Below are 14997 nucleotides of genomic sequence, written 5' to 3'. Positions count from 1 at the left end.
TTATTCTGAAATGGAAGATGAAAATATGCAGCGCGAAAAGTTTCCTCCTCTACTTAAAAGTTTTAAGTTGATGGGTGCACCCTAGTGGATGACTTTGCGAGCTGAGGTTCTTGCAGCTCGGTTGGAGCATGTTAAGAATTGTATTTCATTTATCTCACATATTTTACCTTGAGGACATTAGCACTTCGAGTTGCGCAGTCACGTGATTGAAACAACCAAACAAGAACAAGACGATATTTAAAACGAACTGTGACATATGAGAATATCTTCAAAAGCCGGGAAGTACAAAAGAAAGCAACTACAAAAATGAAAAGAAAAACGCAAGAGAAAATAATCTGAATTGCTACCAAGGTGAGGAAAAGCCATGGTTAATGTTCAGTCCTGTAATAACAGCGTCGAGAAATCTATTTTCGCACGCTCAGAATGGATGATAAATCTGACGACTGACATTAAGAGATGTTTCCACTCAGGGCAGGAATTAATTCAACCATGGCTGCCCTAAAAAGAGAAGCATGAAGTTTCTCAGTCTGGTCGATACCCGGTCAGATTAAGGATGGTGGCCTTTGTGTACGTAGCTCTGAAAAGGTGGTTGTGAAGATGTATTTTATGGAAAAGTCAGAAACATGAAATAGGACGCCGAGTAATAAGCAGCGGAAGGTTCGGGGTAGCCTTGATATGGATAACACTAGCTGCCCGGTGATAGTTACCTAAGATGAAGCGACCACAGCTGCTAATTCATTTAGTAGTAACTGCGATGAAGCTGGCACCCCATATAAAAAATGCATGTTTAGTTTGCAGACGAATATATGTAGTATGTGCAAGTGGAGGTGAAAGAAAGGACTGGCGTTATTAGTATTTGTTGAACATTTCACTTTTACATTGATCACCTTCTCATTTTGTCTTTGAATTTCATTTCGATTGATTTCGCATCGCTTTTTAGTTCCGCTCCACATGGTCTTCTGCAAGGTCAAAGCTTTACTGGCACTGGCTTCGCATGCCGGTGGCTGCAAGCTTCACACGGAACTAATACTGTCGTACATAGTGCGAACGCAGTAAACATATTTGAGGAGGTACCAAGCATGAGATTGACCTTCGAGGTGTTAAACTTGTGTAAAGACTCAACGAGACGTTATAACATATTTCCGCTGGGGTACTTGTATGATGGCCTACTACGAGATGAATAGTGATACATGCATTCGAAGAGACAGAAGTAGTGCATGCACTAGAAGAGGAAGAAGTTAGTTGGCTCTCGCGCGCGCGCTCGAACCACTGGGGGACCGCCGCAGGTTTTTCGTCTCTGCGCTGGTGTTCTTTTCGGTGTTGCACGCTACAGTTTGGTGGAGGTGCTGGGTACGCTTCCAGTCCAACACACACCGTACAGCGTCACCACGGACCTCACACCGGATCACCAGCGACCCAGCCGCCGTCTCCGCGGAGAGTCGCCTGAATTTGGGCCCCTTCCCCCGCCAACAAGGACGACGCAGCCTCGACCGCCGAGTCCAACTGACATGGCCACTGACACAAGGACCCCGCCGCCGATCCAGCCTCTACCGTCGAGTCCAACTGCCATGGCCGCTGACACCAGGCCCCTGGCGCCCATCCTTTGCCACCCACCGCGAACACCGCCATCTTTTAACGGTGACGTGTTCGAAGACGCTGAGGACTGGCTGGAGACCTTCGAGCGGGTCTCACGCTACAACAGCTGGTGCGACGAGCGCAAGCTGAATAACGTCTACTTTGCCCTGGAAGAGTCTGCTCGGACGTGGTTTGAAAACCACAAGGCTGCCCCCCCCCCCCCCGTTTTCTTATCCTTAATAATATTCTTAATAAAAATCTTAATAACAATTCTTAACAATATTCCTAATAAAACATTCCAAGGGTGTTTGCTAGTTACAGGACACAATCATGCATTTACATTCAAATATTTCAAATTCAATCTTCTACGAATGGCAAAAGCATTCCTTTGCAAGTGAGTAAAGATGCCCCACCCACCGTATCTTCTCGCGCTCAGATCATCCCATCGAAATACAACTCATATTCGCCACTACCGAACTTCAGAGTCCTTCTCCAGTACTTCCTCGCTGTCCATCATTTGAATAACATACAAAGAGACATTGTTCCACACTAACCCATGTTACATTTTTCTCAAAACTTTGTGCTTCTTTCACATATTTTCCGGCAGTAGACAGACTGCACTTGTACGCACGTTTGTTTTTGCATTGCTTTTTATTGCAGTTAACCTTAGTTTCAGTTCGTGCATCAATTAGATTTCTCCTTTTGCATTTTCAATGTTCATTTTAAATTGCAATTTTCGCCTTCTGTGTAACCGATACAACCACCCGTCCAACCTCCTATATGTCCCATGTAACGCCCGAAAAGTGGTTGAAGCTGCGTGAATATAAAACATGCAGGCGGAAATCCCTCAAGATGCAAGATTCCAATCACGTCAGTAATTAATAATAAGCAGCTACCCATATTCATAAAGTTGACGTACCGACATGATTTCTCGAAGTCTCTAATAATGGAAGAGCATTGGCCAAACTTAGGTCAAAAAGAGCAAGTTAAAATAGCTTTTCCGTTTAGCTCTTTATTAGGGCCTCCGATGGAAAGAAATAGAATGTGAGCAATTGCAACAACAGCCGAAATTAGAATTAAGGGGCGGGGGGTATGCTGTCAATAGATAGTTTTTACTCCCACCTTACTGATCTTGTACTACAAGATGACCGAATAAACATTTTTATCAACTATATTAAATTCAATTCCTCGTGACAATTGCCGCTCACAGTATGCGAATGCTAGGCCTGACAGCGGCTTCATAATAAATGGCAACACCGCTCACAGTGCCGTGGGAAGCAGGTTGTCCCTGATATATTTCTGAAACTGTATACTTAAATGCACAAACAAAAAAAACCTGCGCAGCCTCATTCTCATGTCAGTGTCATTGCAATCCAATGTTTCTTTTTCTCGCCTTCACATAACGCAGAAGAGTGCCACAACAAGTTTTGTATATTTCGCGTACTCCCGTTCGCCGCAGAAAGGGCACCTGGAGTTCTTCCAGCGTATGCTATGATACGGTCAATGTATCCGGTAAGCACCTGTCATGGTTGGAATTAGACCCCTCGGTTACATATAATAACTGTCAAGTGAAGTGGTACGTACTTCGTGCTGTACTAGAGAGACGTTGATAAAGTTAGCAAAAATCATTGCGGCACCAGCTTACCCGTCGACACAGCCACCGATGATGCGTAAATGGCTATTCCTCCAACCATTTGCTGCGAAATAAAAGGACATTAATTGAGAAGACAATAGGAAAGGGAAAAAATCACTGCATTGGACAGCACCTGGCGCGCGCTCTCTGCACGCTATGCGAAAGTCTTGGGCACTTACCGACAACAGAATGTATGTGATGGCAGCTATCACAGAGATGGCCGTGTTGTAGCGCATCCGGACGTACTGAAACAAAAAGAAACAAGTTGTCATTCAAATATATCGGTTATGTTAGGATTATCATAAATAGCTTTATTAACGGTGACATAGAAAGTCCAATAATATAAACGTGGACTACTTTTTTTCTTGGAGGCTCTTTGAGTGATCCCTCCAAGTAACTCAAGCGTGAGCGGCCGCCATAGTGTGCACTGGTTACGTGAGGTTTTGTAAAAACGTGGAAAGTAGTTCGCCATTAAAACTGGTCTAGCTTACACGTCCAAATATAGGAAAGAAGCGTCCAGTGAATAAACAGGAAGCAACTTTCTCTTCCCAAATGGACTTCAGAAAACCGCACATAATTCAAAGCCCTAAAAATCGGCGCCTAAAGAGAGAAAGCCGTCCATAGAAATATTACAAAAGGACTATTTTTGCTATGTTCCTAGCACCTAGCATAGTAATAGACGTGCTGATGCCTACAGTGGCACTCGAGAGACATAGTTACCGTCTCGGAATAATTGTAACACTCGGATGGAGCAATTTACAATCTGACTAAAGTATATTCCAGATTAACCCCGAACGAACACCTTCTTCTCGAAAATAGTACCAAGATGTTTATTTAGTACCTGTACTGCCATCTATCAGGAAGCAAAAAAAAACGGACGCAGGGTGCCAGCAAACGCATGATAATATGGACTTGTGAAGAGCAAGGCATGACAAGCTGCATGTGACGAGTCTGGTGCGTCCAAGTCCGCTAGGGTATTACACAGCTTGAACTCACTGAAACGGTGTAAAAAGTCGCATTCCGGGCTTTTATCATTCTAAGCAGTAAAAGAACAGACAGCAAGTTGCGTAGTGACCAGAAATGCGCCCTGGTGCTTTGACCCTTCTGCCGGGAACTGCGTCTTCTCGGGAGACGGCAACTTCATTCAGTGTATGTCACTCTGGCGCCGATATGACCTGCTCATTGAGCTGTTCATTCCTGCCGGTAATGCCACATGCTTATCACACTACTTCACATGCGCACTGAGTTAAAGGCGAAAACCCCGAGCGCATACAAAATCCCCATTTTCATAAATTCATGCGAATCGCATAATTTTCTCAACTTTATTGAGTTGAGAACTGCGAATATACTATCCCAGACGATGCGTATATTATACGACAAGTTGCTTAAAATGTCGCTTGCAGTTAAAAATACCAGTCGGCCGTGTACGTATTATGCTGAACTAAAACGATCTAGAATTTCAAGAAACAGGTCTACAGTGTTTGTAAACTTCATGCTGTAGGTCATCTTATTCGCCAGTATGCCCTCGGGACTTCGTATTGAATAGATCAATGAGACCGAAAGTTCAACTCTACTATTTCTGTGTGCGTCCACAGGTACTTCTGCGGTTGTAAGAAGCTTCATGATTTCGGAAAGCGGAGCAGTCTGTCTTGCCCATGCGCAAAGAAAGCATGAGGCGCCGTGCCAGGTAAGCGAATGAGAAGGTTGATTCCAGCCCTTTGAAGTAATGTACTACGTTGTTCTCCACCTTCGTATGAGCAGATGAAAGGCGTCTTCCTCAAGTGCCCAAAGCTATGTGAGACAGGGAACAAAATAAAAATTCAGAGGACACTTTGGCTCTCTTAAGGGCTAAAAGGCGGAAGCCTTTCCTGGCGCACTGTTTGGCATTCAGTACGAGACTGTTTGTGCTGTACTAGTGCTTTATTTGGCTACACCCTTTGGCTACACATTACAAGTACACACTTTGACTGCCGACTTTGACTGCTTCTTTAGCACGATTCTCTCTCTGTTTCGATGAGTTTGGTTGGATCCATGGCTCTGTTCACAGTAATGAGTTATGTAATGTGGTCACCCACAGACGCTTTACGCCCCCTGTCGGAGCGGACGACAACTATTTTATTAGTTGTCGTCTGCTCCAAAAGAGGTCGTTAGGCATCCGTGGGTGACCTGATTACTTCGAATCAGCGCACTCTGACGTCATAACCATTTCAACCAACCGAAAAGCGTGGCACCTGAGCTGACAAACTTCTGTCGGCAACGGTGAGGCATTAAAGGGTTTCGTCCTATAAGATGACACCCATGCGGTAGTTAGTGTCGTATAGCTAGAAGTAGAAATATTGAACTAAATTGAGAACGAATCAGGCTATCTTGCAGAGCTCTGAGAACTGCGGCTCCGGAAAGAAGCTGGGGATGATGTAAGGGACTTGTCGGCCAGAGCAACCTCTTCAGAAGCTGGATAAATGCGAATCATCACTAAGCGACAGTTTTAATAGAGTACTCAGAACAAATTCCGAACATTAATAACGGCAAGCGATTCAGCGAGAACACGAGAACTAGGCGTGAGATTCCTTACCAGGGAGGATATACCTGGCAACACAAGAAATTTTACGGCATTAACGGAGGGTAGCAATTATATTATTCATTCTTACAGAGGTGCGCCAATTGAGAGTTTTACAGGCTTACGCGCCTACATCCAGTCAGGATGACTATAAAGTCGAGGAAATAGACAAGGGTATGTACATGAGGGGCTCGTTATGTCATGCATTTGAAAGACATGAGCAGTCACCAAAAACGCTGGAAATGGATTAGGCGTCGAAAAGACCACTTTTATATCCGTAATCCGTATAAGTCAAACGCCTCTATAACGAATGCGCAGGGCCACAAAATCGCTTCATTATAGAGATCATTACGCTATAACAATCACGCCCCCGTATGGGCTCCATTAAAATACGGCTAGCATCTTGACAAAGACCGTGTTCTATTCCGTATGCGTACCCTATATCGTTACGGGAAGAAGTAGTCAATATTTTTTAACGGTGTGCCTCACAGAATACGCAAATATGGATCATATAATTTCGCCAAGACCGACAGCATGTGGTATCGGAAGTTCGGGAAGTGACTCAAGAAACAATTCCAGAGAGTCAAATGTTTTTGTGCCTTCACGGGCCGTTACTAATCGGCTCTACGGCCAGCTCGTGCTCAGTGTCCGCTTGGCCATGTCAATGCTTCCTTGCGAGGCTCGTGCGAGGGGCTGCTACGTGTCCCTGGCACGCACCTTGCCAGCGGTGTGGTTGCTCTTGCTTCTGATATTACCGTAGCTAGTTGCAGTCTCTCGACACCCTGCCTACCGCCGAACCCCTCACCCTCTTCTAGCCAGCGCTCAATCAGGAGGCACTGGCCCCGCACACACTCACAAACATGTTCGCAAACCCAAAGCCTCCTCGCTGCTCTAGGATGATTCGCACGCACGCACACATGCACCCATGTACGCACATCTTTCCGGCGCTTCCTCCATGGCGCCAGATATGTCATTGACTACAGCCCTAATTGCCGCATGTGGCCTTCGCTTCGCACATGTAGGAGAGCGTCATTATTGTGCATCCTGCAGACGCGGGCTGCTTTTTTGTGAACCTGCGACGCCTCCTGGCGCTTCAGTAGTCGTGCCCTTTTAGCGGGAAAAAAATCCTACCGAAGAACCCGTCATGCCTAACAATGTTTGTTCGTTATAAGATGAAAAGCATGTGATTTTGAACGCGTCAACATTTCGTTAAGCCGACAAATTTTTTATAGCAGCTTTCCATTTAGGGGCGTTCAGAACACATTATGAATAAACAATCGGCCAGGCCAAGTTAGAGCCTTCGTTAAACACATCATCTGGAAGTAGCGACGTTCTTTGTGGAGCCCTTCAACTGCACTCAAGAATTCTCAGATATCTCACTCAGAATTACAAGCAAACATTTCAAAAGATTAAACTATTAGCGGTCCCGCTGGCGTTACGTAATCAAGGCATCCGAAACAAAAACTTAAGGAAAGAATACCTCTAAGCAGTGCTCAGCGACAACAGCTTACGCAAGAATACGAATATATCAATGAAAGGTATAATCAGACAGCGACACAATCTCTCCATTTTCACTCCCGCCGCCTCGGCCCGGAACATTCAGTTTTTAAGCAAGAGCGTTACTGCCAGGGAAAACGGTTGCTACTCCAACAACCTCCGTTTAGCTGATATGTTCCTATGCCGTAGGATACGAACCACGGCAACTGTCTGAAGTCCTCCGCAGACAAAGTGCAGCAGGAGGCTTCACAACTCGTATCACTAAAGGCAAAGTAACAGCCTGAAGTTCAACGAAAGAGGAACATTTTATGGAATCGGGCGGCCACGACAGGCTGAAGACAGAGACGGCTGGAAATTATTGCATAATATCGCCGTCCTTCTGCAAGTTTCCTAGCCTGATAACTATTAGCATCATCAAACACAGGCACAGAAGGTGTGTGAGTACCAACTTGCAGTATTTGCATTTTCGACAGATTCGATATCAGCCGCGGTGGTCACATTTCGATGAAGGCGAAATTCTGGAGGGCCGTGTACTGTGCGATGTGAGTGCATGTTAAAGAAAGTTGCACTATGGACTCCAACGTCCGCGTCTGCACACTGAATATTTTGTGGTTTCTTCGAGGCCGAAAATGCTGAGTTCCACTAACCTGAAAGACCGACGTGATGTTCAACTGGTACAAGACCGGCACGACGACGCTGACAGCAAAAGGAATCAAGATCATATTGGACAAGCCAAGCCATCCCAGGTGGAGTCCGTATGCGTACATGTGCGCAGGCATTCCGACTACGCCGGTCGCGGAGCCCAAGGTGGCCAGCACTGACGCAGCCAGGGGAAGCATCTGCAGCGACTTGCTCCCGAGGAAGAGCTCATCCGTAGTCTGTCCTGAGGCTGCCTTCTTCCTTCTGATGGAGAAGTAGCATCCCACGCCCAGACTGGCGCCCGTAAGCAGAGAAAAGACGGCATAGTCCACCACTTCAGTCATGTTTCCTTTCCGCGACTGTGGTGCTACGGACGCTGGGGATGGCTTTGATGGGGGCCCCACGTGTGCTCGGTACCTTTGTCCACACGTGCGGTCGGGCGTTCTAATCTTGATTGCACCGCCGAGCAGCTGCGCTCGATCTGCGACAGTCGTAGTGTAAAAAGAACCACTTTTGTGACAGCCGACACTTTCTCTTTGTTCTCGGACACATTCTCGGACACATTCAGGTGTGAGAGCAGTTTTATACGAGTAAACACCCGGACTTCGTGTACGCTTTTTCACCTATAGATATATGTGTGTAGTGCCTGCACGTCAAGGTGTAAGATAGACAGGGGTGCCGACTCTGACAGGCCACAATATATCCGACCGCCTCAGTTTTGCTCACGAAGGTACAATGCACGTCCACCGCTCACCGTAGCGCTGTACTCTTTCCCTCTGCTCTCCTTCGCTCGCAGACAGGGCGTGTTGTACGCCTACCCTCTTTCGCTTTCCTCCTTGCAGAAACAACTAGAGTAACTGGAAGCTTTGTCAGAGTACCGCATTCCATGACTCCGGAGCTGGAAGGTATACGGCAGCCGCTGCCTAGCGTATCCAGTATGACAATCACCTTTGTGGTGCTCCGCGTATCTGCCCTCCCGACATAATTATTTTTCATGATAATTTAAAACCCTGCGTAGTTGACACAGCTCAAATCGGCACTATGAAGACCTTCTAGAAGTGGCAAACGATAATTTTAACACGACATCATTAAGGAGCTCGTGTCTAAGAAAAGCAGGTATCGGCGTTGTTGGCGTTGGCGTTGTAACACGAGAACTTCCAAATAAAAACCTTAAAATCTTGTGGAGATACAGGGAATCGAACCATGGTATTTGAGGTTTTGCGGCAAGCACGCACAGAACACGCTACGTAGGGTATTTTTTTCTTTATTGCCTGTTTCGACAGTTTACAATAGGTCACACTGCACTGCACTCTCAAATCTCAGGAGAGGTCATGCGTTCCGCTCACATGAGACTCTCAGAACCCCTTCAACGAACACAAATGTCCCCTCAGACTGATAACTTCGTCTCCAAGAAATAGCAAGGTTTGGTTGCCTCCCACGTCAGACCTTCATGCAAAAAAGCCTGTTGAAAGCATCGACCAGGTTATTACTTCGTAATGTAAGGAAGGATTTATACGTCATAGAAAACGAAAACAGCGCAATATGCACCAGAAGGATAGTTTTTTCTAGTAAACGCGCAAATAAGAACGCTTGTTTTGTTCGTTCGAGCACAAGAGAAGGTGATGAGATGATTTGAGAGGTTCTTCCCCTCGGTTTCACTCGCGTATAATAATAAATAACCTTACCTAGTAAAATTCTCAATTAAGAGCATTTACGTATTTAAAGTATACCAAATAATTTCAGATGTAATTCACATATTCGAGACTAATAACTTAAATTTCCGCAACAGGGCACCGATTGCCATTATTCACCTATGTACACGCACAGCGTTCCATCTCATGAGAGAAAATATTTATAAAGCTGGGGGTTGTGCATATGGACTAATTGAGGATTGGAGAAAAACTTGTCGAGCGGTTTTATTATCGTCACTTACTAAACATTACTGAAGATACGCAATTGCATTTAGCTGGTGTAATGAACCGCATCGTGTTATTCAAGATGACAAAGGTCTTAAAGACGAACGGAGACGTCGAAACAGCGTTAAAATACAAAGCGCTCGAAACAACCGTCGCGTTTGCTGCTTGTTTTTTTTTTTTTTTTTTTGCGCGAGATAGCTATATTTGGTTTGTTGGCCGATAAGAAGCTTAGGCTATCAAGCGCCAAACATGTGGTTTAAATGTTGTTGGTCATGTTAAATAGACTACACTATAAGAAATCTAGAGTTTATCTCAAGCATTCATTTCGTTGGTAAACCTAAAAACATGCGAAAATTCAACAAAGGCGTTTTTTCTTAGCGCAACATTGCGTGAAAAGGGATGTGTTCATTGTTGAACAGAGAGAAATGTTTTTCCCAGTTGTTCAAGTTTTGTGCAGGCTAGGAGCTCGTATCCAGATTTATTTATTTTCTTTATACATACAGCGGCCTTAAATCCATGGCAGGTGGGTATACAAGCATTTCCACAGTAACAGAAAAAGAGAAAAACAAAAGAAATATAGCAGGAAAGCCGTCACACAAAATTACTATGCCAGTGTTAAAACATTAGAACTGTGCTAAAACATTAGAACTCGACAACACATTGGTGTCATCGTGCCCAAGCGCATATTAGAATATAGTTCAGCAATTGAGTGAAGAGCAACTATTGCAGAGGCGTCTAAACAGTGGCAATAAATTGAGTGTTAGTATATCAACACCTAGGTTGTTCCACTCTGCTGTTGTGCTAGGAAAATAAGAAAACTTATATCAGTGCTTGTTGACGGAGGCTTAACTGAAAGAGAATGTCGCATGCGTGTAGCACAGACGCTAGAATATGAAATAATTTGCGAGGTCAAGAATAATTTAATGCCCATTGATCAACTGAAAAAATAATTTCAAGCGCCAAACACGATTCCTATCACTGGAAGATGGTAAACCACGCTGTCTGAGCAGATCAGTAATAGAGGTGCGGTAATTATATACAAATCTCGCTGCTTTTTTCTTCTAGCACTGTCTAATTCGCGAATATTGCTTTTAGTACAGGAGTCCAAGATAATTACAGCATATTCAAAGACTGGTCGGGCAACAAGTTAAAAGCAAGGAAAATGTCCCAAACCACAACGTCCGCCTCAAAAAGTTTCAGCAGAGCATTAGCCGACGGACGCGTCCCTGTCATTTTTACGTCTACCGTCAATGTGTGTTTCGCGCTGTGAAAGTCAGTTTGAACGGTAACCAACTTGCCCAAATAAGAATTCTCATTCACTATCAATATGGTTTCCAATTGATCACGCTTTGCAATTCATCCCCTGTGTGACTTAGCAAGGCATTGTCATCAGTGAATCGCAAATTACTAAGATATTCTCCGTTAACTCCTATCCTTAAAGTTGCCCAATTCGGGCCTCTGAATACCTCCTGTAAACAGACGGTGATTAGCATAGGCGAGATCGTGTCTCGCTGCCTGACACCCATCCTTATTGAAATTTCATTGCTGACCTTATCGAGGACTATGGGGGCTGTGGAGCCGTTATAAATATCTTTCAGTATTTTTACATAAAGCTCATATACACCTTGAGCTTGTAATACCCTGCTGAGGTTTGAATCACTGAAATACTTTCGCGTAATCTCGTAATCGTTGCGGATACCATTATGAGGTGCCCCAACAAGTGATATGACTCCCTGCAAAGCATGTAATCTTTCAGTTTTTCTAGACAAGGAGGAAAAATTCAAATAATTATACCAAACGCTTTCTATTAATCTTCCTAGTTTAACTTAATCCGCATATTAAAAGGCACTTTAGTGGCATCACATATTGTGTAAGAACGAGAATAAGCAGAATATTGTGAAAGAGCAGAAGCGTGGTTAGAGTTCAAAGCAGTCCGGAGAAAGCAAAGTTGGGCTAGATAGCAGACGCGCGTAGGAAAAGACAACATAAATGTCTAATTTGTAGCATTGTATTCTTAATTGTAAAATAGACACGGTAATCAAAAAATATATAATGAGCTGGCAGTACCTTAGGCTTCCGTTCAAATTTGCGTTCTGTCCACGCGCTACCGGATGTGATCCGCTAAAGATAGCGTGCAACAAAAAACTTCCAAGGTCTTACTGCTCAGCCTCAGTGATTTGTGATACCGTAGTTATGTTGAGTAGACTTAATTAGACGAAAGGGCCTATGCGTTAACTCTCTGGCAAAGGAGCATGCACCGTTTAATGCGTCTTGCTCGTACGAACCGTGTTTATGAGATAAGCCGGCATGCAGCCGTAACAAAGTTGCGAGAGAACATCTGTACGCTTGCCTTATCAGGAAAAAAAAATTGTACGAAGCCGTAATAAAATTGCGAGAGAGCATCTGCAGGCTTGCCTTATCAGGAAAAAAAAATTGTATAAGTGACAGGTGTCTATTCCGGCATCAAAGTCAGACCCACACATATGGATGCGTATAAGCTCTTTGAGCATGCCCGCTCTAAAGGGGCATGCTGTTTTGGCCTTCGTTGCAATTTCTTAATTCGGCATTTTGCAGATGCTGATCTTCGCTTCCTTGATTCAGCTGAAAGTGAAAGTCTCTTCAAGCACTTGGGTGTGCTGTTAACAGGAGTCACATTATATGGACGTGCCCCAACTTGCCCAACATCAGACTCTAATTGGCTGCAATTGGTTCGACCCTGTTTAGCAGCAGAGGCAATATTATCGGCGCTACTCAATAACCTTCGGTCGGACGGTTTGTATCGTGTCTTCACACTCACTTGCGAGAAAAAAAATATATGGGTAGCCGTAAATTAAAGCACAATACCGCAAGTTCAACGACAAGAAACATCCTAGCATGAGTCAACCGGTAGCATGAAAATGACGAGTTTATCGATCACCATACAGCTCGAAGCCGCACGTCACTGCCAGTCACACTATTAAAACTTTGGCAAGTAGTTTCTGAAGTCCGACTGTTTAGGTACACCCGAAAGAGCTCACCACGCTCAAAAAGCAAAAATTTGAAGACTTGGACTATTTTTAAAATGAGGTCCACCTGTCAGTGATACCGATACATCCAAAGATATCATTTCAAGTATAGGAAGCATAGCTAGAAAGAGCATGAAAAGTACTAAGTTATAACTTGTTGCTGGGCTAGCTGGTCAGGCATTTTCATGTTGCTCTCTCGTAAACGTTGTTTTATGTTGCACTATACCTCTTTCGAAACAGAGAACATCGAAAGGAACACGATGCTAGAATGCAGTATCAAAAACCAATTTACAAATTTTATGGCTTGGTTGGTTTGGATAGGGTTTAACGTCCTTAAGCGAATCAGGCTATGAAGGTTCCGCAGCGGAAGGCTCCGGATAATTGCAACCACCTGGGGTTCTTTAATGTTCGCTGGCATCGCACAGCCTACGGCCTCTAGCATTTCGCCTCTGTAGCAATGCGACCGACCCGACCGCGATCGAACCCGCGTCTTTCGGGTAAGCAGCTGAGCGCCATGACGACTGAGCCACCGCAGCGGTTAGTAAGTGAGAATGCCTCATATATGTCCCAAACACTTAATATATCTTCTTCTTCAGTAGTGTTATAGATTCGGCATGTTTCATGCATTTTCAAGCTCTATGAACCAAAAATAGCGGGCTTCGTTCTTTAATGGTATTTAAGTTTATCTTTTCCTATTGCTGACACGCAATCATGGTCACGCTGAATTTATTTGTGCGGTGCTTAATTGATATTATTTTAATACTAATAATAGTTAATGCTCCTTACTTTAGTAACTTTAGTGCTCCTAACTCCTAACTAACTTTAGTGCTCCTTTTAAGCCGAGAATGAAGCTAATTGAACTGACCTGAAAGACCGACGTGCTGTTCAGCTAGTACAAGACTGACACGGCGACGCAGGCAGCTAGAAGAATAAAAAACACGTTGGGCAAGCAAAGCCAGGCGTACGCGTACATGTGCGCCGGCATTCCAACGACGCCGGTCGCGGGGCTCAACGTGGTCAGCACTGACGCGGCCAGGAGAAGCATCAGCAGCGACTTACTCCCAAGGGAGAGCTCGTCCGTGGTCTGTCCCAAGTCTGTCTTGCTTCTGTGTATGAAGAAGTAGCATCCCACGCCCAGACTGGCACCCGTCAGCAGAGAGAAGACAGCATAGTCCACCTATGGCCTCCGAGATCACCTGCCGCGAGCGCGAGCGCGGTTGGGTGATCTCGGAGGCCATGGTCCACCACTTTAGGCATGCTTCCTTTCCATAAGGGTGGCGCTGCGGTCGTTAGGGGCGCCAGGAGTGCTCGGCAGCTCGGTTAGTCAGCATGTGCGGTCCGATGCTCTATTCTTGATTCTACCGCCTAGCAGCTGCTCTTGATGTGCGGTAGCCGAAGGGGAAAGAACGGGTTAGTGATGTCAGACAGTTGGTCTCTGTCCGTCTTTGACGAAATTCAGTCGCGACAGCTATGCGGTTCAGGTAAACACCCGGAGTTCGTGCACCCCCTTAAGGTAAGGGGGGGTGGGGGGGGGGGGGGCAGCTGAATATACAGGGTGTTTCACCTAAGAATTTACATAGTTTTAAAGACACGCTTTTCGAGTTAGAAGACCGCTTTTTTTCGTCATAGCATTGTCAGCGGTGTATTACATCAGAAAACTAAAACGTGCTAATTAGCGGGATGGTTAACTAATACTGAATAGTTATCTTTTTAACTATTACAGTTGAGCTCCTTAACTACTGGGAGTCGTGAAGCCCCCCGTAAGTAATGTTCATATCAGTTCTTTAGAATTTCGAAAACGCGGTTACCGCCGGCGCTGTGACCCAACAAATTTCGGCTATTTTGACTAGTTACGTGACCTGGAGAGGTTGCTTTGCCGGGAAGCTTCTCGAAAGCAGATGTATTTTGGCGCGATGTAGCCAAAATTGTAGCCAAGAACAAGCTATTTCCGTTGCACAATGTAGGGTGAGAGGTCCATTTCTCAAGCATATCCCTCCAGGAAAGCCGAGCAAAAGGCCAGGGGAAAGCTGGTGCCCCGGTGTATCATATATCTGCAACATTCTTGGGCAAAAATTTCGAATATGAGAATATTGTAAGGTATTGTTAAGAAAATAATGAAGATAATGGTCCGCTCATCCGATAAGTAGCAAGATCCTTCTTTTAAAGTGATTCTAT

The 14997-nt window shown here is 44.9% G+C and overlaps 1 protein-coding gene across 1 annotated transcript in view; it reads right to left on the bottom strand.

Annotated features, from left to right (window-relative positions):
- The window catches only part of LOC149336784 (sodium-coupled monocarboxylate transporter 1-like), a 52729-nt gene extending 38767 nt beyond the window's left edge, over positions 1-13962 (bottom strand). The window contains exons 1-4 of the mRNA XM_089554772.1: positions 13882-13962; positions 7910-8382; positions 3388-3453; positions 3221-3272 (exon numbers count right to left, since the gene is read on the bottom strand). Coding sequence (XP_089410898.1) covers positions 3221-3272; positions 3388-3453; positions 7910-8245 — 454 coding nt within the window. The 5' untranslated portion in view covers positions 8246-8382; positions 13882-13962. The remainder of the gene's footprint in view (positions 1-3220; positions 3273-3387; positions 3454-7909; positions 8383-13881) is intronic.
- Between the last annotated feature and the right edge of the window lie 1035 nt (positions 13963-14997).

The sequence above is a fragment of the Amblyomma mixtum genome, chromosome 7 (assembly GCF_055824585.1).
Source record: "Amblyomma mixtum isolate Tamu chromosome 7, ASM5582458v1, whole genome shotgun sequence".
Taxonomy (NCBI): domain Eukaryota; kingdom Metazoa; phylum Arthropoda; class Arachnida; order Ixodida; family Ixodidae; genus Amblyomma; species Amblyomma mixtum.
Note: the sequence above shows the minus strand (reverse complement) of the source record. Positions and strands in the feature narration are given on the sequence as shown.